A 25,436-nucleotide genomic window follows, 5' to 3' on the forward strand; every position below is an offset into this window, starting at 1 on the left:
CAAATGCACAATTTTCTGCAAGTTTGTGCACAGCAGTGATGAACGACTCTGTACTTTCCCCTTCCTGTTGCCGTCTGGAGTTAAACTGTGCTCTTTCAAGAATTACGTTGTTTTCCTACGTAATGTTTGTCAAATGCCTCTTTGACAGTTGCATATTTCTTTTTATCTGCATCGCACAGTGGTAAAACTGCCAAAACATCATCAGCAGCGTCTCCCATAGCGTACAGGAGTGCATTAACTTGATACTCGTCTGATTTGTTATCAAGAGCAGTTGCAATGCGAAATCTTTCGAACCTTCTGATCCACTTTGGCCATTCGGCAGGATGAGAAAAGTCAAACGTTTCTGGGTACCGTGGTCGCCATCGTGACGTGTGGATCCCTGGCTTCCTCGCGTTCAGAATCCAAGCTTTCCGGTGCGCCGACCTCGTCTCCTCCCTCCGACATGTGAGGCTCGTGCTCGACCGCGCGCGCGCACGCGCCCTGTTGCTAGCGCCGGTCACAGCCTCGGCCGCGCTTCACCTGCATCCCGGTCTTGTTCGGGTTACCGATGCGAAAACTTCTCTCGCAGTTAACTGCACCTTACTGTACTCGAAAAAGAAGAAGAAAAAAAAAAACAGCGGAGACCGCCGTTCGCACTTCTGACACCACGTATAAATGATGACACTGGACGCAGCGTGTTCGGGTGATGTTTTCCAACTTTACTCGTAACCCGGAAGCTCCCCCCACACACAGCCTTATGGGAACAGTAGTATACCGCTACCTGAGGCACATCCCAAATCTGCCCTGTTTCATTGCACATAACAGATTAGGTGAGAAGACCAGCTGAAATAATAGAACAGAAGAAAAAGCAAGCAGATGACAATTTCAGTTTTTTAACATTTTCTGTTATATACAAATATTAAACTAAACATTTGTAAGTCTGGGTGGTGATGAGACTATAAGCTGGGACCTTTCTGTGTGCAGTTTGTATGTTCTCTCTCTTCCTGTGTGGGCACAATCAGAATTAAGCATGCATTTTAGACCAACTGGTGACTCTAAATTGATGGGGTGCAAAATGAGAAACTGTGATACTGCATCTGGAAGTCAGGAGTGGCAAAGATGTATGTGAGGTGGTGCAGGAAATGCATGAGGAGAGTGAGACAGTGATGGGGTGTGCAGTAGGAGTAACGGGTGAGTTCAAGATGGTGGTGGGATTACATCAGGGATTCACTCTGAGCCCCTTCTTGTTTGCAGTGGTGATGAACAGGCTGACAGATGAGGTCAGGCAGGAATCTGTGTGGGCTATGATGTTTGCAGATGACACTGATCTGTAGTGAGAGTGTGGAGCAGGTTGATAGAGAGCCTGCAGAGGTGGAGATATGCACTGAAGAAAAGATAAATTAAGGTCAGGAGAAACAAGGCAGAACACATGTGTGTAAATGAGAGGGAGACCAGTATAACAGCAAAGAGCAGAAGTAGTGATCGTGGATGAGTTTAAACACCTGGAGTCATCCATGCAAAGCAACAGAAAGCACACGAGAAGTAAAGAGAGAGTGCAGGCAGGGTGGAGCGGGTGGAGACGAATATCAGTGGTGGATTGTGACAGAAAGATAGCAGCAAGAGTAAAAGGGAAGGTTTACAAGATGGTAGTGATGCTGTGATGTATGGTTTGGTGAGACGGTGGAACTGAATAAAAGACAGGAGGCTGAGCTGAAGGTTTCATCATCTTCTCTCTGTGATCCCACATGAAGCTGAGCTGCAGCAGCGGTCACCTCCATCGCTGATTTCTTTGGCCGGAGGAGCTCCTAACTCCAACACCTTCCCCTTCCAGTCAGCGTCCATCATGGTGAAGAACGGGCAGACAGTCACCTTCGATGAGGAGGCGATGAAGAGAGCTCTGCAGTACTCCGCCTCTAATGGGTGAGAAATCCAGACGACAGAATCAGTCACTGCTTTGTGACAGTTTTCAGAACAGCATTTCAGTTTGGATTAGAGGATTAAGACAGACGCTCATGCAGACATGTGCAGTATTTGTGTTAAAATAAAACAGATTACTATTTTATGAAAATAGATTTGTCTTGGAAACACCTGATTTCTCTTCAATGCGTAGAATACCTGAGCTGCTGACGTGGATGAAAAACCTGCAGAAGAACCTCCACAACCCGCCGACTGCTAGCTACAGCCCTGAGAGCGGGCAGATGGAGATGTGTGTGACGACGGGGAGCCAGGAGGGGCTCTGCAAGGTACTGACACCACCACCTGTAGATTTACCTGTCCATCTGACATCAGCTGAACAGCTTAGACCCACTGAAACCCTTAAGCTATAGCTTTAAAGTAAGAATCTCTATATTTTAATATAGTTTTATTTATTATAGCAGTTTTTCATGTCAAGGAAAACATTCACAGCCTGTGTCTTAGCCTCGTATGTTTGCTGGTTTTGGTGCAGGTGTTTGAGATGTTGGTCAACCCCGGAGACAATGTTCTTCTGGATGCGCCCACGTATTCGGGCACGCTCGCAGCAGTAAGAGCATTTTTCTTCTGCACATCACAAACATTGTGACACGAAGCACTGCGACCACCTTACGCTCTCATTTCCTGTGCAGCTCCATCCTCTCGGCTGCAACTTGGTAAACGTTCCCAGCGATCAGCATGGCATGATACCTGCAGCTCTGAAGGAAGTCCTGTCCCGGTGGGATCCGTCAGAGGTCCACAAGCCCGGAAGCACCGCTCCCAAAATCCTCTACACTATCCCTAATGGAGGAAACCCCACCGGGGCCTCCATGACAGCAGAGAGGAAGAAGGAAGTGTATGAGGTAAGTCGTCGCCAAAGTCATACTCAGTGAGATAAATACATGCACACGCTGCAGATTTTGACTCTCTTGAGTCACGGTCGTACAAAGCAAACCAGTGAAGCGTGCACTCTGCTAATTACAGCCTGTTGTAAAGCTGCTTTCCCTGCAGATTCACTCTGACGTTTTTTATTTAAACCTCTCTTCCCTTTAATAGCTGGCCAGGCAGTACGACATGCTCATCATCGAGGATGACCCCTACTATTTCCTGCAGTTTGAAAAGGTGCAAAGACAAGAGATTTTTTCTTTAAATGACAAACGGCAGCCTGTTAATCTGACCTTCATTAATAATGAATAAAGGTCACAGTTAGTTCATGTCATGTTTACTTGTGTGGCAGCCGTGGGCTCCCACGTTTCTCTCCATGGATGTTGATGGGAGGATCATCAGGACCGACTCCTTCTCCAAAATTCTGTCTTCAGGGTGAGTTTCTCAACCTTTGTGACCGTTTAGGTGGGTGGATTTGTTTTACTCCCAGTACATGTGGAACTGATGTTCCCATTTCTTGATTTGCCCTAGCGACTATGAACCTGACACAAAAATTTATTTTACATGTTTGTAGGAATGAAAACGTCAGCATCCTTCAGGAACACATATATTTGGTTCAGCCCTCAAGTAAACAAACTATTTTAGCGACTAAAATGACAGAATAGGGTGATGTATGACCTGTAATATGTTCTGCAGGAATAGTTTGTTTAAATGGCTGAATATGTGTTTATCACAACTGTAGCGTTCCCTTTTGTCTATGACAGAAATGTTAAATGATGTTCTAATGTACTTATTTGTGGTTCTGGCATCACATTTTTTCATCAGATCTTTATGCCATACTTGGCTGCTTTTTTTTAAGAGACTGAAACACCACCTGCCTCTAAAGGCCACCAACTGTTCATGTACACATTGATCAGTAACAGGGAGAAAGTATTTCAGGCAGCAAACGTTGTCCAAATATGCCTGAAAGCAACAAGTTTGTCCGTGGCCTGTGTCTGAGCTCCAGCTGCTCAGTTGTCAAACTGCACACACCTCAGGATACCTTGTAATCTTCTTCTGTTAGCTGCAGTTCACAGTAAAAAAAATTGCATTTAATGGTAAAAGTGGAAAATCAGTACTATTAATGTTAAAATAACATGTTTCCAGTGTCATGTGTTGCTCTATTGGTATTCTTGCCACATCACTGGACCCGTGAAAAGCTGTAGGAGTAATAGATTGGGGGGGGGGGAGAAATGTCAGGAAACATTTTTATGAGTCAAAGTACCTCAAAGATCAGACACTGATGTAGCATACAGGTCTAGAAGGCAGCCCATGTGCTAAAGGGTCACTGCAGGGGTCCAGGTTCGAGTCTGCTCTCAGCCATTTTCAGTTTAGGTAAAAACGCTCAAAAATAAACTCCTAAAAAAGAAATATCACAGTGCCACATAAAAATATATGGCTCACTCACTCGCTTGAAGTTTATCTAGAAAAATCCCTCCGGTTATTTTTTTATTTATGTTTTTAACTACATGATGTGATGGCTTTGGAGAGTGGCTCCATAGTTTTTTACATATTCACCTAACAAGCAAAAGTTCCCCGGTTTGTTTCCGGGAGGAGACACAAATCCCTTTTGTGTCATCAGGCATAAAAATCTGCCAAATCAAACACAGAGCGCTACCTGCTGTGGTGAGAGCCTTGTGACTAAGAGAGCAGCCAAAGGTAACGCATGGAATAACTTTTACACTTTAACCACAAATAAAAAACAACAAATGCAGTCTTTTAAACAATCGTAAGTATAGTAGTGAGGTGAATTGTAGGAAATTATAAAGATTACAGTAGTATAGTGTGTAGCTATTTCTAAAGGGGTTCAAGCAGGGTTTACTGACTTATGTTGTCGACACATTCAGAGGCTTCCAGCCAAGTGACATAGTACAGACACTCGTTTATCAAGCAACATCCTCATGGACACAAAATGTAAATATGGCACCCCAGCCTTTATCTGCACAGTAATGTGTGTTTCCAGCATTGCTTATCCAGGCTTCAGTTCCTCAGTTTCAGTGAAGTCACATTGCGAAACACAGTCTGTTAAAACAGGATCCGGTCACAGAGTGTTTACGTCTTAGGTTTAAGAGTGAAGTTAATATTTGACTCCAGGTTTTATGTACTGTGAGTGTTTCTGACTTGAATTATTCAGCTGGTTGTGTTGTTGCTTCAGACTGAGGATAGGTTTCGTGACCGGCCCCAAACCGCTCGTAGACCGGGTGGTGCTGCACATCCAGGCTTCGACGATGCACACAAGCACCTTCACACAGGTGAGAAATCTCCCACTTAACACCACCCAGAATCTCATCGTATTCACCCTGAATGGACTAAAAGAAATCTTTCAGCGTGAAGTGCTGTTGATAGTGACAGTATGCCATCACATAAAGCAGCAGTAAACACAGAGCAGGGCAGCACAGTTGCGCAGTGTGCTAGCAATGAAGCATATTTGTGAGCAGAGTCATTACTGACTTTTATACTCTGCCAGATTAAGTTCCCACCCACCAGGCATGCCTGATTTGCACAGACATAAACTCAAACCAGGCGAGGATGAGTGGTGTGCTGCTGTCACGCTACATTTAAAGCTGAAAAAGAATTTATCGCGTGTCTGAACTAGCAGAAGCAGCAGAGGAGATTTTACTCAGAAAGAAGGAGGAGAGGATTAATGAGGACCTCCAAAAGATCTGCCTCCAACCTCTTATTTAATCCTCACCTCTGCATATTCATCTAATCTAAACCAGAAATGTTATTAATGCATGAAAGATTTAAAATGCAAACAGCTCAGGCCAGAACACACATAAACACCCCATGTGAGAAGGAGGAAAGTGTGCCTCTTCAACTCATTAAACTATTAATATGCAGTTTTATTATCTGCTGTAGAGTCATTTTACAGTCAAATGATTTGGAGTGATGCCAATATATAATCAGAGTGCCCTGCTTTCTTTCAGCTCATGGTGTCTCAGTTGTTGCACAGCTGGGGACAGGAGGGTTTCCTCCAGCACATAGACAAGTATGTCACTTCCTGTCTGACCAGTTTGACTTGTTAAAAACTGACTTGGATCCAGTTACGTTTCCAACAGTAAATCAAACAGTTCTTTTCTTTCCTCTTGCAGGGTGATTGAGTTTTACAGGAAACAGCGAGATGCCATGATCAGCTCTGCAGACAAATGGCTCAAAGGTTTGTGCACTCACTGATGAAGCCCAAAGTATCCACATGTAAACAAGCAGTGACCTGTTCACTTTACTTCATGTTTCCTTTAAGCTGGACTCATAGACTCTATATAACAGGTGATGTAGCCACAGTCAGATCAGCTTTGATGTGTCAACACTCCAGACTGACATGAGTGATTCTGATAGGCAAACAGTAACGGCTTTTAAACATGGCCAAGCCGTGAAGGGTACCATGTTTTGTATTCTAGTTCACTTTAAATTGTTCCATGCTGTATTAGGTATGTCTATAAACTAGTGGTTGAACCATAAAGTCAGCAGGTAGGCATTTAATGAGGTCAAGTTACCAATAGGGTAATTTTCTCTTTGCATCCAGAGGTGTCGCCTCCTGCTGGAAGCAACAGTCATCCTTTATATACAGTCTGTGCTTGCAAACATAGATTTAGATCTTTGATGGAAGGCTCACACCCACTGAGGCTGAAGGTGAAATCTGTTGTCAGCATACTCCGTTTTAAGGTTCCTGTATAGTTTTCTGAAGAAGAGCAACACTATTAAGCAATGACCAAGATTATTTGAGTGTGCTGAGGCCCTTTCTGTGCCTGTGTGGGTCTTTCTGGGTATGTGAATGTGGTTGTGAATTGGTGGATGACTGAATGGAGTGTAAAGCGCATTGGGGTCCATAGGGGCTAAGTAAAGCACGATACAAATACAGGCCATTTACCATTTTACTCCAGCTTCCTCCCACAGTCCAAACACCAACTCGTTAGGTTAACCGGTATTTCTAAGTTTGTGTGTGTGTGTTTCAAATTATTAGGAAAATGTCTGGTTTACAGTTGGTTTCTCAGGAAGGAAATGGATTAAACATATTTAATATTTATTATATCCCCATTAATGGAAAAAGGAAAACTTACCTCTGCATCCAGACAGCTCTGACCTTCATTCATAACGGGCTGGAGCCAAAAGGTCATGCTGTATAAATGGAAAAGTACTGTAGTGGGGCCACACCCATATAAAAGTGTTAGTTATTTACATTCATCATAAAGCTTATGATTACTTACAATTAGACTTTGGACAGGTTGCCAGTCTGTTACAGGGCTAACACAGAGAAACAGACAACCACTGACACTCAGAGGCAGTTTAATCACCAGTTAACCTAACCCCACTAACTGCATGTCTAACTATGGGATGAAGCCAGAGTACTCACAGAGAACACACACACACGCACTAATACACTCACACACACACACAAACATGCACTCCACAAAGGAAGGCCACGGCCGGCCTGTGGAGTCGAACTCTGGACCTTCTTGCTGTAAGGCAATAGTGCCGCCATCTAACAGCAGTCATTTTTGTAAAATTACTTACATTTGGCAGCAGATTCACTAACAAACCCAGAACTAAGGTGTAGTGAACTATCAGTGATTTTTGACACTTCCTCTCATCCTTCTTCATCTTCCTCAGTCACTTTTCTTGGACTTTCTGCCCAGTAGTATTTTCAGGAACCAAAGACACTGAATCTAAGTGAGATTTTGTGGCTCACTGCACCAGCAGCCACTAAACCAGTGAGGCCTACTTAAAGCACTGTATGACCAAAGAGGCATTGTGAATCACAGAAAAAATGCTCAGGCACTTTTGTTTGTGTGTGTGCGTGCAGATGTAGCAGAGTGGCACACACCATCAGCAGGCATGTTCCTGTGGATGAAACTGAAGGGCATAGCTGATACCCAGCAGCTGATCATGGAGAAGGCGTTGGAGAAAGAGGTCAGTGTGAACAAACATGCAGGTGCTGTTCTCTTTTCAGGTTAAGACCTGCCTATTGAACAGCAGATACCCCAGAGGCACTTGTGTGCGTGTGTGTGCGTGAGAGGGAAAACACTTGCACAAAGGCTGCTTTACAAGCACCATCCCACACTCTGCCGAGACACAAAACCTGCATCGGCCTTGGTGCAAACATCTCCTCACAAACACACACACTCACACACAGTGTGTTTGTAATTCCATGCTACTGAATTAGCTGTGTATGAACAAGAGTGGGTACAATCGGGATTTTCCAAGGCCTCTGCACAGCAGGCTCGTGTCCTCTGAGTCCTGAGCATTTAAAGCCTTCATACAGCAGATAATAACACCACTGTGTCATTGGACAGAGGAGGAATAATGGACAGCTGAATCTAAAATGAGTCTTTCAGTGCTGTCATAAATGCCACGGCGAACGGTTTACAGGCTGTGAGATCAAAACAGATACCAGAATATTTATACCCAATCCAAACTGCTATATCAGAGTGAGAAAGCTGGTTATCAGAGAAGACAGGATGTTGACCAAACATGGAGGATATCCTGGACGTTATTCCTGGTGTTCCTCTCACTTCACATGAATAATGCCACAAATAGTAATTTTTTTAAAAAAGTTACCAAACAGAGAGAAATACGACGGTGACACAACCTGGCATAAAGGGAAACATTTGGCCTCACAGTTTGTATCCAGTACCTGAACCTTCCTAACAAAAAGCCTGCAGTAACTAAAATATATCACAAAGTTGTCATTTTACTCAGTGAGCTGTTTGAAAGCTAATGTAAGCTTTTTTTTGGACTTTTCTGGACTTAGACGGACATGATTGTAATTTTTATCATTTAGAGTAAAATCTGGTGACCTGCCTGGCTTCATGTTAGCTCAAGACACAGTTTGGCTGGGGTGAATGTAGGAAAAGACAATATGTAATATGTTTTATTCCCTGTGTAAAAACTGGAGATGTGTAAGAACTGGTGATACATGTTTGTGTGTGTGTGTGTTACAGGTCCTGCTAGTTCCTGGAGGCGTGTTCATGATCAACAGTAGTGAGCCCTGCCCCTACGTCAGAGCGGCCTTTTCTCTCAGCACACCGGAGCAGATTGATGAGGTAAACAAATGGATAAACAACCAGATAAACACATACAATCTCTACAACTCAATCTAATCTTGTATTTCTTTCTCCACCAGGCTTTGAAAAGACTCTCTGCGCTCATCAAAGAGGCTTTGTGATGGTTTATTCGTCCTTGGCAGATGCAGGATTTTTTAAATATGTAGTTGAAGGGCTTAGTTTAGATTTAATAGTGCGTTCTTATGACTGTCAAAATTATAGTGTTACAAGCCCAAAATCAGGACCTACACAGAAAAAACTATAGGTGTGCTGACTGGGTGAAGAAGGTATCTGATCATCTGAGTGATGCCCGCCTTCCTCAGCTCAGAGTTTGTTTAGCAGACCAAGAAATCGGTACAGCACACCCTAAACGCTTAATGAAGTTCTTCTAAATCTAGTTTTTCCAACTCTAACCATCACCCATCACAGAGACGTCATAATCTCTGGGATGAATTCATGTTAACAAACAGATCATTTTCTAGAAGAAAAATGATCCCTTTCTTAGCGAGCAGGAAGTCAGAGAGCTCCGTCTTAACAGTTCTTGATATAATTATTTTAAAGTAGACCAGAGGCCTCTGCGACAAAGCAAGATTTAGGTTTATCTGGGTAACTTCAAGGTTAGCCCTGAGTTTTCTGTACTATGAAAGTGGTTCACTTTCATGCTGAAACATTCAAGCAAGTAAGTAATACAAAGGGAAATGGAGAAGGACGAGGTGGAGGGAGGAACAGAAAACGAAACCCTGAAAACACTAAACATAAATAAACTAAAACTAGGAACTGAAACCACGTAGAAAAAGCAAGGACTCAACTCCAGGAAAGAAGAATACAGCAAGACCTGAAGCACCACATAGCTGAATCGAAACCTCAGCACAGCAGCAACCTCAAACTAAGAGGATCAGAATATCCAACACATTAAAAACCCTCTAAAGAAACTCTGACCCCTGGGACCCAAACCAGGGCAAACATGGCAGACACAGCCTCACTGCTGTATAATGAACAATGGCTACACAAACTCATTACTGCATGAGAACATGGTTTTTATCTCATCTGTGAAATAAAGTAAGGACTTTTTACCTTTTGTATTTTGTTGTATATTTTTTTTTAGTCTGTTTGTAGTTTGCTGCTCAGGGATTGGTGCAGATGATAAAATCAGATCATATTGCAGGTGGACTGATCTGATTTCACTTTACAAAGTAATTGGTGTGGTTCTTACATAGTGCTTTTCTACTCTGAGCACTCAAAGCGCTTTAGAAAACTTGCCTCATTCACACCAGTGCTTTTTTCTACGCTTGTTCTAGCTAACATTCACACACATCCATAGCAACTTGAGGATAGTATCTTGCCCAAGGATATTTGGTATGCAAAGTGGAGGGACCTGAGAGCTGGTCAGGTTCAGGTGAAGTCATGAACAATTCAGCACCGACTCGTCTTCCTCTTCATCCTTTTTTCTAAAGTCTCCTGGCTCTCACATAACAGCACCTGCTGACAACAGCAACAACAGGGTCTATCTGTTTGGTGGGAACTGTTTTCTTCTCCTTTGTACAGACTTTCTGCCCCCGCTGTGTTAATATGTAGCAGTCTGAAGTGTTTGTGTACAGCTCAAACATTCATCTGGAAAGGAGGACGGGGTCAGCGAGGTGGCTTAGATACAAGACTGTTAACACTTTACCCCTCTCACTGCAGTCGTGGATGAAGCGTTCAAATTTGAATGCAAAGATTTCTGTAAATAACAGGATGGGAATCTGAACAACAACTGAAGAGGAGCAACTGTGAAGAGGTCTCTCTTTGAATGTGTTTCAGTCAACAGTAACTTTAAAACCGAAGCAGTGCCCCAGATTTGTTTGGTAGAATGTGAAACATTAACACAGAAATGGATGAAAGCACCAAAATCCTCTCTAGAGCAGAAAAGTTGAAATTCTCTTAAAGTTACTGAATAAACTTTTGTTTTGTTTTTACTTTGAAACAATAAAAACAACCTTCCACACAAGCTAAAACACACAGCCTTAACCTCCACAGCTTCTATACATAGATGAAGCATTGACTTAATTATTGACTGCCTGCTGAGGTTCTGGCATATAACGTCAATCCCCGACTCGCGCTGTGGCTTCAGGGTCTCCTTTTATCAGGCCTGGTAAACAGAATAACAGCCTGTACAGGCTGAATGACCCTGGCCGGGTCTAAATTTAGAGCAGCCTTTATTCTGCCTTTAATTGTTTCAAAAGGAAGCTGGCACTGTGATCCACATACAGTCTTTTCCTTGAACAGCCTTTTAGAATGTGTTTTCACCACAGCCCATTTACCTCTTACTATAGGCCTACGCTGTAATGCAGACATGCACAAAATAACCTACTTAGTGTGCCATGCTATTAAATGCCACAAGGCTTTATGTGAGCGAGGTTATCAGTCTTTTGCACTGGAAAGCTGTTCAGACCTTACTTCTGTCCTCGTGGGAGTCTGGAGGCCGGGCTGCATAAACATGCAGCAGTTATATCCTGTGTGAGGAAGGATAAACGAGGCTCCAGCACTGATGCTCACAGGTGTGTTGTGTATTAAAGCTTCCATTTAATATCTTACTTCGTGTGTCTAGGTTTGTCTGATCTATCTGAAAGTAAACCATGTAAACACAAGTATCATTTTAAATCAGCCCATGGTGCTTAATTTTTAATTAAATTTAAAAAATCTACATTTTTTAAACCTGTTTTGTGTATTAACTTGTGGCTTTTTGTGGTTTAAAAGCTCAAGTTAACAGAATTTCCAATATCCTCCCTGCCTGGTGTAAGCTGCTAATAAATTAACCAGAGAGCATAAGAGAACAGGTTTAGTGATGGTTTGGATAAGTTGAAGTACTGGCAGCATATTAGCGGTATTAGATCGTATTGCACTGCACCAGTATTTGTTCATGTGTTGCATTTTTCCCACCCTCTGCGCACCCCACGTGATCAAAAATCAAGCAAAGAATGTTAAAATGGATTAAGTTATAGAAACCATGTCACAAATATTCTTTTATTGTATAAAGTGAGAATTCAGTTTGAGTCTGGCAGCCATCTGTACAGGCAGGGCAACCCAAGCAACTGGGCGACGTTGCCTCCCTCCGTGCCTTGAAGCAGCTCAGTCGTCGTTTGCAGAGCGAGCTGTCAGCGGTCCGATGAGGAGGAGGACGATGATGCCCGAGCAGAAATAGCACAGCGATAACCGCCGACTATGGTAGTTTCTACCAAACTTTCGAGGTGAAACAGCGGCCGACCATGATGTGAGTATGAAGCCCGAGTTTTATTAGCGGGGGAGTCGCGGATTTTGCCGTTTTTAGGACCGTTTATCCGCCGCCGCTGCCATTGTCAACGGTAAGGACCGGCTTGCTGGACCGCTTGGCTCTCCGCCGAGGAGGTAACGTTGCAGCATTACCCGATGTCTTTTCAGCTATTTGTTTCTCCTCTTTTGGTCCAGTAACGTTGACAATTTAACTGTAGCGATACATGAAATGAACCCTCGTCCTGTGTAAACAGTCTGCGGTGGCACAGTTCTGGAAGGGTCCCCATACATATATTTGCTGTCCAGCACGTAGCCGGGCCCCACGCCCTTGTTTTATTTTATTTTATCCTCAAGCACAGTTTAAAATCTTAACAGCTCAACCACACATGACTAATATCCGCATTGACATATCTGTATTCTACCTAATTGATAAAGTAATGTAGGTAACGTTATTTTCGTCGGAGGGACTTTACGTGTGACAGCGGAAAATAGCCGGAGCCCACACACAGCTCCGTTATGTGGCAGTCTCCCTTTGTTTTCATACTAATCGAGCCCAAAGATGCGGTTGTAACGCAAAGCAAGGCTGCCTATATGGATAAAACGTTAAAAAAACAACAACATTGTTAATCGTAGTTGTTGTTAAGCTGTACTATGTGCGTTATATCTGTCTGATGTAACACTACCAGCCTTTAGCTGGAATATTAGCTCGATGTCAGCTTCAGACTAGCAAAAATGCTGCCGTTTGATGTTGCTAACTTTGAAGTCTATGAATGAACATTTAACGGTGTTTTAGAGAGGATTTCTGTGTGACTGGCTCAGATGCGGATGCAGTTTATTACAGTGAAAGCTGATTGAACAGTAGATACCGTTAACCCTGCGAGACATAAAGGAAATGGGCGATTAGTGTAATAACAGCAGCAGTGATCAAAAATATGGTATTTACCGGAATAAGAACGCAGTGTAGGGGAAGTAACTGCGAGGTTGCAGGGTTAAGATTGTTGTCACTTTAAATCTAGCACAGAAACAGAATCTGCTGCAGGTTATTAAACATGGAGTGCGTTTCTTCATAGTGTATATAAAGCAAAGTGCTGGGCCACACCTCATAATCTTTGAATTCAGGTGGTTAAAATCAACCCTGAGTGGTGTTATTGGAGCGTGGGAGCCTTTAGGAACCACAGCAACTCACCCACAAAGTCCCAGATACAGTTACGGAGTGGGGTCGCTGAGTGCTGAGGGATGTGGCATAGGCATTAACATCAGCACAAAAACTGCCCTGGGAGCTTTGAGGCCAAGGAGCTCTTGTAGGAGCAATATGCAGGTAGCCCAGTACTTTTGTCCATATAGTGTAATTGTAAATGGATACTTTTAGATCTTAGATCTTTGTGTGAACAAAATTCAAATGTAAAAACGTAATCCTGTCTCACAGAAGTGTATTAACCTATGGTTGGAGTTCTAGTTATCAAAACATCTGATTATTATTAGTTTGTTCCTGGGCTGTCTCTAATTATTGCATGCCCCTCACTTTCTTGCTTCAGTGAGATGCTTCATGGACCTGAGCTGAATACCAAATTACCCTCAAGCATCACAAGATAGCCAGTCTGCAGGATGGAGTCCCTGGAGGAATGACAGTTTCGTCCCCCTTGGGTAACAAACCTTCAGCTAGAGAAAATGAACTGGGCCGGTGGATTCGTTTTTCTGGTCCTGGTGTTCTTCGTCGCCTCGCAAACTGCCGGGGCCTCACAGCTTAACGCAGACGGAAACTACACGGAAACCGGTAACGCGACAGACGGAGGATCTGTCCCCGCTGTGTTCACAAGCGTGAGCCAGATAATTGCCCGAGAGGGGAGCTGCACACTGATTGATTGCAATGTCACTGGAGACCCATTCCCCAGCGTTCAGTGGTTCAACTCCCACGGTCACCGGGTGGACACAAGCGGTGAGATAGACTTTTTTAAAAATTCATTATAAACCTGGTTTCCTGCTCTGACTTTCCTATTATAAAATGATCACATTAAAGCAGCCCACTGAAGTGAGTGGTTCCTGACTGTTTTTCTTTTTGCAGTGACATTTTTATTTACTTGCAGCAGCATCATTGTTACCACATGAGTTTAGGGTGATTTTCTTAATTGGAGTAAGTTAACCAGGACTTAGAAATCAGCATAAACACTACAGGTTTCTCCCCACGGGAGCTTGTGCTGTGGGCTTTAAACATTCTGAGCAGTCATCGTAAGAATCTAAAGACCAGAAGCGTTGCTGGCTCTGTATTCAAAGAGGAGTCTGACTTATGTTCCTGGGGGGATTGTGGCCCAATTATTCTCCATTTTGTCTGGCAGCAGTGATTATTCTTTTTCTGATGGATGGTCTGTGTCAATTAGATTCAGGAAGCCTTAAACTAGTGATTTTCTTTCGAGCCCACTATCCTTTTGTCTGTGATCCGCCTTAGTAGAAACAGGGAGGGAGCAGTGGTTTGTTGTTTTCGCGATCCTCCTGAGCCGACCTGTTGAAACCTGCTGTTGAGAGCGAGAGAAAGAGAAGCCGCAGTTGTTATTATGACCTACAAACCCAGAAGTGCGTCTGTACCCGCCACTCAGCTTTTCCCTTGGGTTACACTCAGGAATATAATTAGGGGCAGATAGACTTTCCCATAGCTGGCAGTACTTCACTGAGCAATAAACGTAGCAGAGTCACTAACCTGGATCCTGTAAAACGAAGCCAGTTCATCATACCCAGGACATATTTCTGTTATCAGGTCTCACTTACTGTAACATTACCAGTCAAACTGTCACAAGAAGCTGGTTATCGACTCGAAAAGTCTACCCAGGGTTTATCAGTCTAGCTGCCAACACTTTCAAATGAAAGAGGGGTGACGTTAGCAGTACCTGGCCAATCAGAAACACGCACAGATCTGCTGGTGAAAGTTCTATGCATGCTTTTTACAAAGATAAAGGGAGCAGATGTGGGTGTGCGAGAGGAAAAGGGCTGTATGAATGTGTGTGTCTGGCTTTTTCAAAGGATAAGTGAAGGTCCAAAAGTACATATGTGTCCTGTTTATGATTAAGGTTAAAAGAACAAAAACTATTTTCAAACGATTAAAACTGATGCTCATCTGGGAACAATAGCGACTTTTAGACCCAATTTAAAAAACCAAACCTTAAACCTTCTTACTAACTCAGCGCTAAGATCTGAGGGATGCTCCAGGAATAGTGCCTTTCCCTAGAGCTGATTGATCAGTAGTTTTGTACCTGTTGATCTCTTATTTTAAACAGAACATGCTCAAGAGCAGGTGGCGTGTGAAGCAAGAGTAAAACACCCAAGGTTAACCCTGAAGTTCCCTCGATAAGCCCCACATCCTACTTGGTAGCACAGGCTTCTGCAGTTTGTTAGCTCGTAGTACTCGGCAGCACATCAGTCATTTTATAATCTGGTGGTGGTGATAAAATTAGAAATGCTCGCCTCCACATGAAAAAGGCGGATGGGCGGGACACTGTTTGCCGGCCAGGCTACATTTCCTGAATGCCCATTCATCCTTCTCCTCCGGAGGATAGCAGTGTGGGAAATTGATCGTGATTGCCGAGTAGAAAGGAGCAGAAGTGGTTTTTAGACCTCATACTGCAGATTTGTAAAAGCCCTCTGTGATTTCTGTCCATCTCTTGCTCCCACACAGTAGCGACAGTGAGTAGCTGGGGAGGAGGTGAATGCACTAAAACGTTGCTCTGTGGGGGAAATATGCAGCAAATAGGGTCGTTAAAAACAACTTTCAGCCAAAGGTAGAAAACGGCAATAACTCAGGGATGTTAACTGCATCTGCAGAAAGACTGCAGAGCGACTACAACGCACCTGCGCTGTGCTGGGCTGCAAAACCTTATCAGACAAGCATCTCTTAAGCTGAGCTCAGCACAAAGATTGGAATCAGGTTGAAACAACAAACTTTGTTTGGTCTGTAAGTAACAATATCTCCACCAGCACCTCCGCAGCCCACTCAGCGATATGTTCATACAACGCTTTATTCTATACACTTTGGTCTACCTCACATCCACGGTAACTCACTAATTAACCTGGCATTAAAGGTGGATGATATACTCATATTATAATATGTCAGCAGCATTTATAATATTTCTGATGATATAGAAGAAGAAAAAACACTGAATGGTAACAGCATTATGGATAAAGTAGGAGTGACACAGTGCAAGCTTAAATGTAAGCACACAAATATAACACAGCTGCTTAACGCTTTACTTTAATTGTTCTTATTAATAATCTAAGCCTGTAACGCGTCAGGAGCTGCACAATATTGTCACATAAAAATGAAATTGATATTTTCTGCCTGGGATGTTTCCACACAGTTACTGTAACTTTCATCTACCATTTGTCATATGGAGTGCAGCTAGCAAATACTCCAGCAAAGCGTATCCTTGTTATGCTTAATGATGGGTTATTGTTATTATTTCTTTTAGGGCTGCACGATTAATCGTTAGAAAATCGCGATCTCGATTCATACTTATGTGCGATCTCATTTCCAAATGACAACGATTTAAAAAAAAAAAAAAAGACGACGATTGTACCGCATTTTGATCCGGGACGTAATCTGCATGAAAACAAGCGCTCACTCTTCCTGCTCAACAAATGACAAGGGCGGAGCCTTATACCACGTGATACAGAAGCTGTGCCGTGTGATGCTAAAATTAGCAGGAAAAAACAACGGAGAGCACGTCAGGGATGACGAGAAAGTGACAGGAGAAAATCCGTCCCGGTCAACCACCCAAACATCAATAACGGGAACCTTATACAGCGCTTCCCTATACCCGTCGAACTCCCGCAGGCACAAAGAAATTACGGAGGCTATCACTTATCACCTGACCAAAGATATGGCTCCCATCAACACTGTGCAAAACGAGGGATTTAGGAAAATGATCAACACCCTAGACAAACGCTACACAGTGCCGTCCCGCAACTATTTTTCTATTGTTGCACTACCTGCTCTATACACGCAGCGTCGAGCAACGGTGGAGACGGAATTTCAAGCAGTACAACATTTTGCGGCAACAACAAAACGTGAGACATTTGTTGTTTTTATGTTTATTTATTGTTTTTATGTTCAGTCTCAACTGTTACGAAGTTGATGTGCAGTTAATAAGTGCAATAAATATTTATACTGGAAAAGAAAATCGTGAGAGAATCGTGATCTCAATTCTAAGCCAAAAAATCGTGATTCTCATTTTATGCAAAATCGTGCAGCCCTAATTTCTTTTATTTATTTATCTTTGCCTCAAGTGGTAAAACAAGTTTCCACCTTCAGTGAACACCATAGCTGGATTGGCCATCGGGCATACCAGCATTTGCCCGTGGGGCCGATGGTGATTTTTTGTTTTTATGGGCCGATGATTTATTTTATTAATTTTTTATTTATTTATTTTTATAACAGTATAAACAATGAAAGGTGATGGATTGGCCAGATGCTGGCAGATGTGTAAAAATAACTCAGTTGTTTGGTGGTGGCATTTTACGTGTTAAACAACAGCAGCACGTTTAAGCTTGATCAGCTGTTGTTAGAATTTATTTAATATTAATTTCTAGTATCAGCTGATGTTTGCTGGAGCCACAGCTGTAAAAGCTGCTGGTCATGATGTCGGTTTGGTTATCTGGTGAGAGGGAAACATGAAGATGAAACCAGGAGATGTCCTTACTGAATCATCAGAGCTGAACAGGTGATGGAGAAACAGGTTTACCTTTTAGGTGACATGAATGAGTTGAAGGGAAGTTATGAACTGTTTCTGAGAGACAAATAACACCAGGATCCTTTTCTAGTAGCTGACAGCTGGTAACTGTGCAGGGGCGGGTCTAGCAAAGTGTTGCCAGGGGGGCCAGGTAGGGCATTAACAGGGAGAGGGGGGCACAAAGAAATACTTTTCTTTCTTATTCTCATTTAAAATGTCTAGCTTTTATTAAATAATTATCTGAATCTTACAACCAAAGTTTTTATCTGATGAAAATGTATAGAAATCATACATATACCAACAAGACAGTGTACATCACTGTCACAACAGCGTTTGTTTTCATTCAAAGGCTTTATGGTTTTTCCTATAATACTTGGTGGGCCGGTCTCTAGTCAAAATGCCCGGGCCGATTTTTTGTCCCAGTCCAGCCCTGGTGAACACAGTTTTCTTCCAAGTATTCTGCTGTGTTGGAAGAGGCTGAAGCAACTCCCTCTGATCTGATTGTTTTGGTGATGAATCTTGTACGCACCAGCGAGCATAACCACGTGGAGCTGCCGTGACAATGAAGTCATCATGTGGTCTTTTATATCACTTAGAAATGTATACAGGTATTGACAATGTGGTATGTGGTACCTCACTAACAAGCACGTCTTTGGACTGTGAGAGGAAGTCGTCTGCTTCTCCATCACTCACTAGAATAGCTCATGAGGGTGAGAACAGCAGGCATCGAATGCTTTTCTCCTTTCCCTTTAAACCACACACAGGTGTTAACAGCACCACTCTGACTCCAGGCAGTTTCTCAGCTAAAACAGCCTCTTTACTATTCTAATGAGAACTGATACAGAACCAGCAAACATTTAGGCTACACACACACACACCCTGTATGAATCGCTCTGCCATGGATTTGACTGTAAACCACATTTTAATTAAGCACTTCTCGAGTTACCTCCTGTGCTGCCTGACAGGTGCTGTTAGTTATCTGTCACCACAACTGGTGGCCAACCCTGTGACTGAGGTTATCAAATGTAGGCTAGCAGGGAACCAAACTTTGTAGATGACGTCATTACCCGTGATCTGTTTACAAGTGGGTAAACAGATCGCTTGTGTGCCGATCAGTGCTGGAAACCTCAGCACACCGAGACATGTTTAAATATTGAAAGCATGGCAGGAACACTAAGGTCACTTCAGCTCTGCGCTCACATATGCAAACCACATGTTACCTTAAAACGAGTCAGCTCATTTATCTCATGTAGCACTGTTGACTAAAGCATAGAGGTGAATAAGAGAGTGCCGATGCTTTAAAGGACTTTCTGTACAGTAACAGGACAGGCATGAAGATAAAACGCCGTGTTTTCCTGAGCGGACGGATTCTAAAACGCAGAGTGAGAAGGGATAAAAAAAACACAGAGTGCTCCTCTTCAAAAGCAGCAGCTGCAGAAACACAGCTGAGGAGAGGTTACAGCAGACTCCAGAGCAGGGAGACTGATGCATTAAGAGGATTTTCAGGGTTTAAACTCTGACTTCAGTAGGCCGTGTTGTACCACTGAGTGGTCATGATTCTAAATCTGGTCAGGATGTCCAGTTTCTGCTAAAACTAATGACGGGATTTTCTTTCTGCGTGGTCTAAAATGTTTGGCAACCGCGAAGACGTCTCAGTCGGAGCTGCTGTAATAAAATGATTTTTAACCAGATTTTTTGTTTGGGATTTAGTTTACTCAAACATAACAGACAGCTTTTCTTATTAAATGATAGAAGATAAAAATGTCTACATTTCTGTCAAACAAGGTAACAGAGTCATTGCCTTGAATAGACAAAGACCATTTGTGCCCAAAAGTCACCTCTCAGAGGCTCAGTGCAGGCCAGGAAAAAGCTCATGTTGTTGGCTCAGTCGGTTAGGATAACACAGCCATGACCAAAATAACTTCCAAGGAACCGAATCTGCACATTAACAGGGAAAAGCAGCAGCAGTGACACAGTCAAATCCTCCAAACACATTTCAAACAGATGGGCCACAAAAACAAAAATCCTGATTCTTTAAAAGTTTTTTTATTCCATGTTTTACACATTCGTGACCTTCTCTGTGTCTGCAGGAGGGAAGTGGTCGCTGCTCGACAACGGTGTCCTCAACATCACTGGCATTGAGTTCGCGGACCGCGGGAAGTACACCTGCATGGCGTCCAACGCGTACGGCAGCTCCAACTGCACGGTGACGCTGCGCGTGGTGTTCACCAACGGCGACATGGGCGTGTACTACATGGTGGTGTGCCTGGTCACCTTCACCATCATCATGATCTTGAACGTCACGCGCCTCTGCATGATGAGCAGCCACCTGAAGAAGACGGAGAAAGCCATCAACGAGTTCTTCCGCACCGAAGGCGCAGAGAAGCTGCAGAAGGCCTTTGAGATCGCCAAGAGGATCCCCATCATCACCTCGGCCAAGACGCTGGAGCTCGCCAAGGTGACGCAGTTCAAGACCATGGAGTTTGCGCGGTACATCGAGGAGCTGGCCCGGAGCATCCCGCTGCCCCCACTCATCATGAACTGCCGCACCTTCATGGAGGAGATCCTGGAGGTGGTGGGGGTGGAGGAGATGAGGCACACCTTCCTCAGGCAGGCTCCCGACGGACGCCGGCTCCCCTCCATCGGGGTGAGAGATGTCTTCACAATCCTGCAGGAGAGGGAGCGGGGACGCAGCGAGTCACCCGCCGCCGATTCCGACAACTCCTCTGATCACGAGCAGCCGCAGCACATCGCCATCCAGGTGTCGGTCCACCCGCCACTCGTTGTCGGCGGGTACAGCGAGGAAGCCGCAGAGCAGCCAGAGGCTACGGCGTCCCCGTCCCCGCCGCCGTCTTCTCTTCACCACAATGAGCAGCCCGAGGACACCGAGGAGGTCGCTGCCGCCGACGAACCGGTGGCAAGCAAGAGCCCAACATGCCAGGTGTTCTACGAGAGCCACGTGTGACGAACTGTGGCGAGCTCCGGAGAGACGATACGTTACCCTGCTATGCATTTCCACTTGAAAAAGGTCCATAAACATTTGTAAGTTCACATTTTGAAGAGAAACAATCAGTTGTATTTATCGTTTGTGAACAATCGCTCTAAACCTCTGCAGGCTCATCTACTGAAAATCAATCAAAAGGAGACTCTGGGTGCTTGAATGTATCCGGGCGGAGGAATATCAGTGTAAATGTAACAAGCAAAGCATTGTAAACGGGCATTTCCTGTGTTCTTATTTAAAGAGTTGTGGGGATTTTTCAGTTGGTAGTTTCTTACAGTGCTAGGGGTTTTTAACGACATACTTCAGAAATCTGCCTCAAGCTGCTCTGCGTGCTCTTGTTTTCGGATTGTGAAAGCGAGCTTCCTAGATCCACTCCAGAATTCACATCCAGCTACTGTCACAGCCTACAGATGCATGCCGGACTCGAGGAGCAATAACCGACAGTCCGACTGCTTACTCATGATTGTACAGCTCTCTGCATCTCTAACAACATGGAAGTAAGCGAGGAGAGAGAGCACACACACTGGGTGGAGCTTAGATCTGTTTCCCTTAAAATACTTTGAGTATTTTTATTATTACTGCCCATTTTGTGCTGTGATTTTTGTTTCTTAGTCATTTTTATCTTCTTACTAAGACTAGTGTCTTGTTTTCGCTTGAGTAGAGAAGAGCAGCTTCGCTTCCTTTGTGATTTTATTTTAATTTGACTCCTGACCCGATTTCTGCATCTTCGTCTTGCTTCTGCAGAAACTTTACAGTACAGTCGTATTTCTGCTGCATGTTGGGATTTTAGACATCTTTCTCTGGGACTGAAATGACTCCTTTTGTTTGGCCCTTCGCTTGGCTTACGGTCCAGTCTGTGGCAGATATGAGTGGGCGATGTTCTGCTTCTTCTGGTGCTCTTCGATGCTTCTCTTTTGTAGTGGAATAAAATGAAAGTGCTGTGCTTAAAATGATTCCACAGTTTGGTCTGATGTCTTTTTTTCATTATCAGTCATGAAGTTGGCATATTAAATGGAACTTATTATGCTCATTTCCAGCTATTACAGCAGCTTTGCATGATTCACAGTTCAAAGTAATCATTTATCACAAGTAACCCTGTATGAAATAAGCCATTATTAGCACCTCTCCATTTACACCAGTAGTTCTCAGCTTTTTCTGGTGTTTCCTTTCTTCCCAACAAGCAAAAGGTTCCTGGTTCAATTGTAGGAGGAGACAAAGTCTTTGGGGTTGTATCAGAAAGAGCATCCAGTGTAACATGACAAAAACAAAACAAAAACATGGAGCTGTGGTGACCTCTTGTGACAAAAATGGAACAGTCATCTTACTTCTGATTGGCTGAGAGAAGAGAAGCTAAAGCATCAAGTGGCTGCAACTATGCCCTTTAATAATACACTAACAAGGCTTATTTTGAGCCATGACTCATGTAAAGTTACTCTAGTAGAATCAAGAATAAAAATCTAAGATGGAAGTGGGAGTAGCTGACCTCCTTTAAAAGCTGAATAAAGACAAAACAAGTTGCAGTGAAGTTTTGGTCCTTTTATTCTTTTTCACTGCAGTCCAATAACAAACCATTCAAGGTCTGCTTTTTCCTCAGCTTGAAATCGTATGCTCCCGAAGGCATTCATGCGAAGGGCGTTAATAATGCAAGTTAGACCTTTTTGTGTAATGGCTGTGGTAGCCATGGCTACGAGGCCGTGCCAGACACAGGTGATGGAGGAAACAGATCTCCTGAGGAGAGAAAAAATAAAATAAGGCTCATTTCTTTCAGAATGCAGGTGAACAGCAGCACATTCATTCAAACAACAAACCCACAAACTGAGAAGCTGCACACAAAATGTTCACACAGCTAATCCGATGATAATATGGATTTAGGTGAGAAAGCCCTGTTTGTTTCTGAGTCTGCAAGAGGATCAGACGCCGTTTTGTGAATGTAGGTGAACAGGGAAAGGACAGAGTCATGAATGATAGATGTGTAAGTGGATCGCTGTCAGGTCGCTGAGACACTGGGCAGGGACTGCTCACAGAAGCTGGTCCATCTCTGGGAAACCTGAACCTCTCAAACTCAACCCCATTCCTGCGTTTGGGACAACATTATAAGACTTCCTGTCTGCACTAATTAGCTTCTGCTAGTCTGAGGACAAGAGCTAAATCACAAAGTGCAGTGCGAATAAACAAATGTCTCGATCTGAGAGAAGCCTTTTCTGTTTCAGTAGCAGGCTGTTGCATTACACCTAAAGGGAACCTCAGACGCTTCAGTAAGACACAAGAGTTCATTTTAGGCTTGAAATCCTTTTTTAACATCACAAAAAAAGCAATTAATATCTGTTTTACAAACATGTATAAACAGAAAAGACTTCATGTGTCAGATTTCTTGCAATATGACTGAGCAGTTGTTGAGAAAGCTGCAACCACAGAGATTATTAGGAGAGACTGAATGAGAGAGAAGATGTTTCATACAGTCTATGCACAGCAAATCATCAGTGGAAGAATCATCAGTGGAAACCTATTAGCTGTTTGTTCTGTCCTGCCACACACACACACAGTGTCAGCGTGTCCTTGGAGGAAAGTGGGGTAAGATGAGCCAGTGGGTAAGTAGATCCACCCTAAATTTAGGTGGCATTTCCTGTTTCAACTGGCTCTGGAGGAAGAACCTGATAAAGTGGATAACATTCTTTTTTAAACAAGATTTTCTTTGCATCATCAGTTTCATATCAAACTCCGCTTTTATCTTAGATTATATACAGTAAAGTTATACCACAGCTGCCAGATGTGCCACATCTGTGTCAACAATATGGCAAATTATGGCTGTGGAGCAACATGAGAACAGAGAGTGAGTGCGTGCCTATCCACACTAATGTTTCTAAGTGCCCGAATAAACAACGTGCAAAGCAGGGTGGAGAGTATTTGCACAGCATTTGACTACAAACAATAATGAAATCCTTACAACGTTTACAGTAAGTGATAGCTCGGCCTGCAGGTTCTTCCTCTGGCAAAGACCACAAGATTGCAACCACAACTCCAAAGAAAACCTGATGACCTGAAATACAAAGCAGCCATTACATGAAAGGAAAAGAGACAGCAAATCAAGAGTTACACTCACTGGACAGTTTATTAGGTACCTTCATGGTCCATGTTGGCATGACAGCATCACACATCTATGATTTGAATCTCCTCTTCTTCCGCATCTCAAAGCTGCTCTATCACACTGAGATCTGGAGACTGTGGAGGTTGTTTGAGTTCAGTGAACTCATTATGTTCAAGAAACCAGTTTGATCTGAGCTTTCTGACATGGTGTGTCGTCCTGCTCGAAGCAGCCATCAGATGGTGCACTGTGGTCATAAAGGGATTGACATGACTGGCATTAATACTCAGGCAGGCTGTGGTTTTTAAATGATGCCCAGTTAGTACCGAGGGGCTCAAAGTTTGCCAAGAAAATATCCCCAACACCATTATACCGCCACCAGCCTGAACTGGTGATACAAGGCAGGATGGAGCCACGCTTTCATGCAATTGACACCAACTTCTAAACCTACCTTCTGAAAGTTCCAGAGACTCATCAGACCAGACGCCGTCTATTGTTGTCCAATTTTGGTGAACCTGTGAACTCAGTTTCCTGATCTTAGCTGACAGCAGTGGCAGCTGGTCTCCTGCTGCTGAAGCCCATCTGCTTCAAGATTCAACATTCAGAGATGCTCTTCTGCATCGTCTACTATGGTAACAATAGTTATTTGAGTTACTGCTGCCTGCCTTCAGGTTGAAGCAGTCTGCCCAAAATAAAATCCTCCAGAAAACTGCTGCTCACTGGATATTTTCCCGATCATAAACCAGAGAGATGTCTGTGTGGGGAAAATCCCAGCAGTTTCTGTAACAATTAGACCAGTGTCAGCTTAAACTTCAGTAGGTCGTCTTGATCACGTCCACATGAATAAATGTGTTGAGCTGCTGCCATGTGATTGGTTGATTAGATTTACAAGCAGTTGATCAGGTGTACCTGGTAACCTGTCGGTCAACAGGTGATGGGTTTGTATTTTATAGAGCACCTTTTTCTTTTTTGTAAGAATGAGTTTCTATTTTAATGAAAAGGGTAAATAAACTTTGTCTTCGTGGAAACTATAAAGTTTTCTGAAAAGTCTGTCTGATTCTAAAATCGAGGACTTTTGTGAGCTTCATGACAGCTAACAAGTGGAGCTGACAGCCTGACAACAAGCAAAACCTGCCGAGAACAAATCACACATCAGTCCTCGTGTGCAACTTGAATCTTTTTTTTTTTTAATTTAAAACAAATTTTAATCTTTACAGGTTTTATTTTTAATATACAATCAAACAATTGTTGTAATCATACATGAAATTTATTATAGTAATGCACAACTCTATCCAGACTACCCATAAATAAAAAAAAGAGAAACAAAAAAAAGAAAAACATCGAGATCAGTATGAAACACAACGTTAGGCAACACCACAGGTAACAAAGACGATCCTGTCACACCACAGCAGGACAGTCACTGCAATGCAAAGACGGACACAGGAACACACACACCTCACTTCATTTCCCTTCATCGAGTGATGACGTTTGATTAA

The 25,436-nt window shown here is 43.3% G+C and overlaps 2 protein-coding genes across 4 annotated transcripts in view; both read left to right on the top strand.

Annotated features, from left to right (window-relative positions):
• Positions 1-9,976, top strand: part of aadat (aminoadipate aminotransferase) — a 14,467-nt gene extending 4,491 nt beyond the window's left edge. Inside the window, exons 1-13 of one of the 2 annotated variants that reach the window (XM_005949953.3) lie at positions 9-809; positions 1,731-1,899; positions 2,090-2,222; positions 2,426-2,500; positions 2,583-2,792; positions 2,986-3,051; positions 3,167-3,249; positions 5,009-5,105; positions 5,781-5,842; positions 5,946-6,010; positions 7,655-7,761; positions 8,793-8,894; positions 8,975-9,976. In XM_005949953.3, the coding sequence (XP_005950015.1) occupies positions 686-809; positions 1,731-1,899; positions 2,090-2,222; positions 2,426-2,500; positions 2,583-2,792; positions 2,986-3,051; positions 3,167-3,249; positions 5,009-5,105; positions 5,781-5,842; positions 5,946-6,010; positions 7,655-7,761; positions 8,793-8,894; positions 8,975-9,016 (1,335 nt within the window). In that variant the 5' untranslated portion in view covers positions 9-685 and the 3' untranslated portion in view covers positions 9,017-9,976. Of the gene's footprint in view, positions 1-8; positions 810-1,730; positions 1,900-2,089; positions 2,223-2,425; positions 2,501-2,582; positions 2,793-2,985; positions 3,052-3,166; positions 3,250-5,008; positions 5,106-5,780; positions 5,843-5,945; positions 6,011-7,654; positions 7,762-8,792; positions 8,895-8,974 lie in introns of those variants that run through there. The other variant, XM_042215475.1, reaches the window with a different exon arrangement.
• Positions 9,977-11,711: 1,735 nt separating this feature from the next.
• mfap3l (microfibril associated protein 3 like) lies at positions 11,712-25,436 on the top strand. 2 transcript variants are annotated; one of them, XM_005949959.2, is made up of 3 exons: positions 11,712-12,278; positions 13,679-14,079; positions 19,948-25,436. In XM_005949959.2, exons 2-3 carry the CDS (start codon positions 13,812-13,814, stop codon positions 20,820-20,822), a joined length of 1,143 nt encoding a protein of 380 aa, XP_005950021.1. In that variant the 5' UTR covers positions 11,712-12,278; positions 13,679-13,811; the 3' UTR covers positions 20,823-25,436. The 2 variants fall into 2 exon arrangements, with proteins under 2 accessions (XP_005950021.1, XP_005950020.1); XM_005949958.2 differs by having other exon boundaries at positions 11,802-12,144.

Source organism: Haplochromis burtoni, unplaced genomic scaffold (genome assembly GCF_018398535.1).
Source record: "Haplochromis burtoni strain Fernald_Lab_line unplaced genomic scaffold, NCSU_Asbu1 Contig_734, whole genome shotgun sequence".
Taxonomy (NCBI): domain Eukaryota; kingdom Metazoa; phylum Chordata; class Actinopteri; order Cichliformes; family Cichlidae; genus Haplochromis; species Haplochromis burtoni.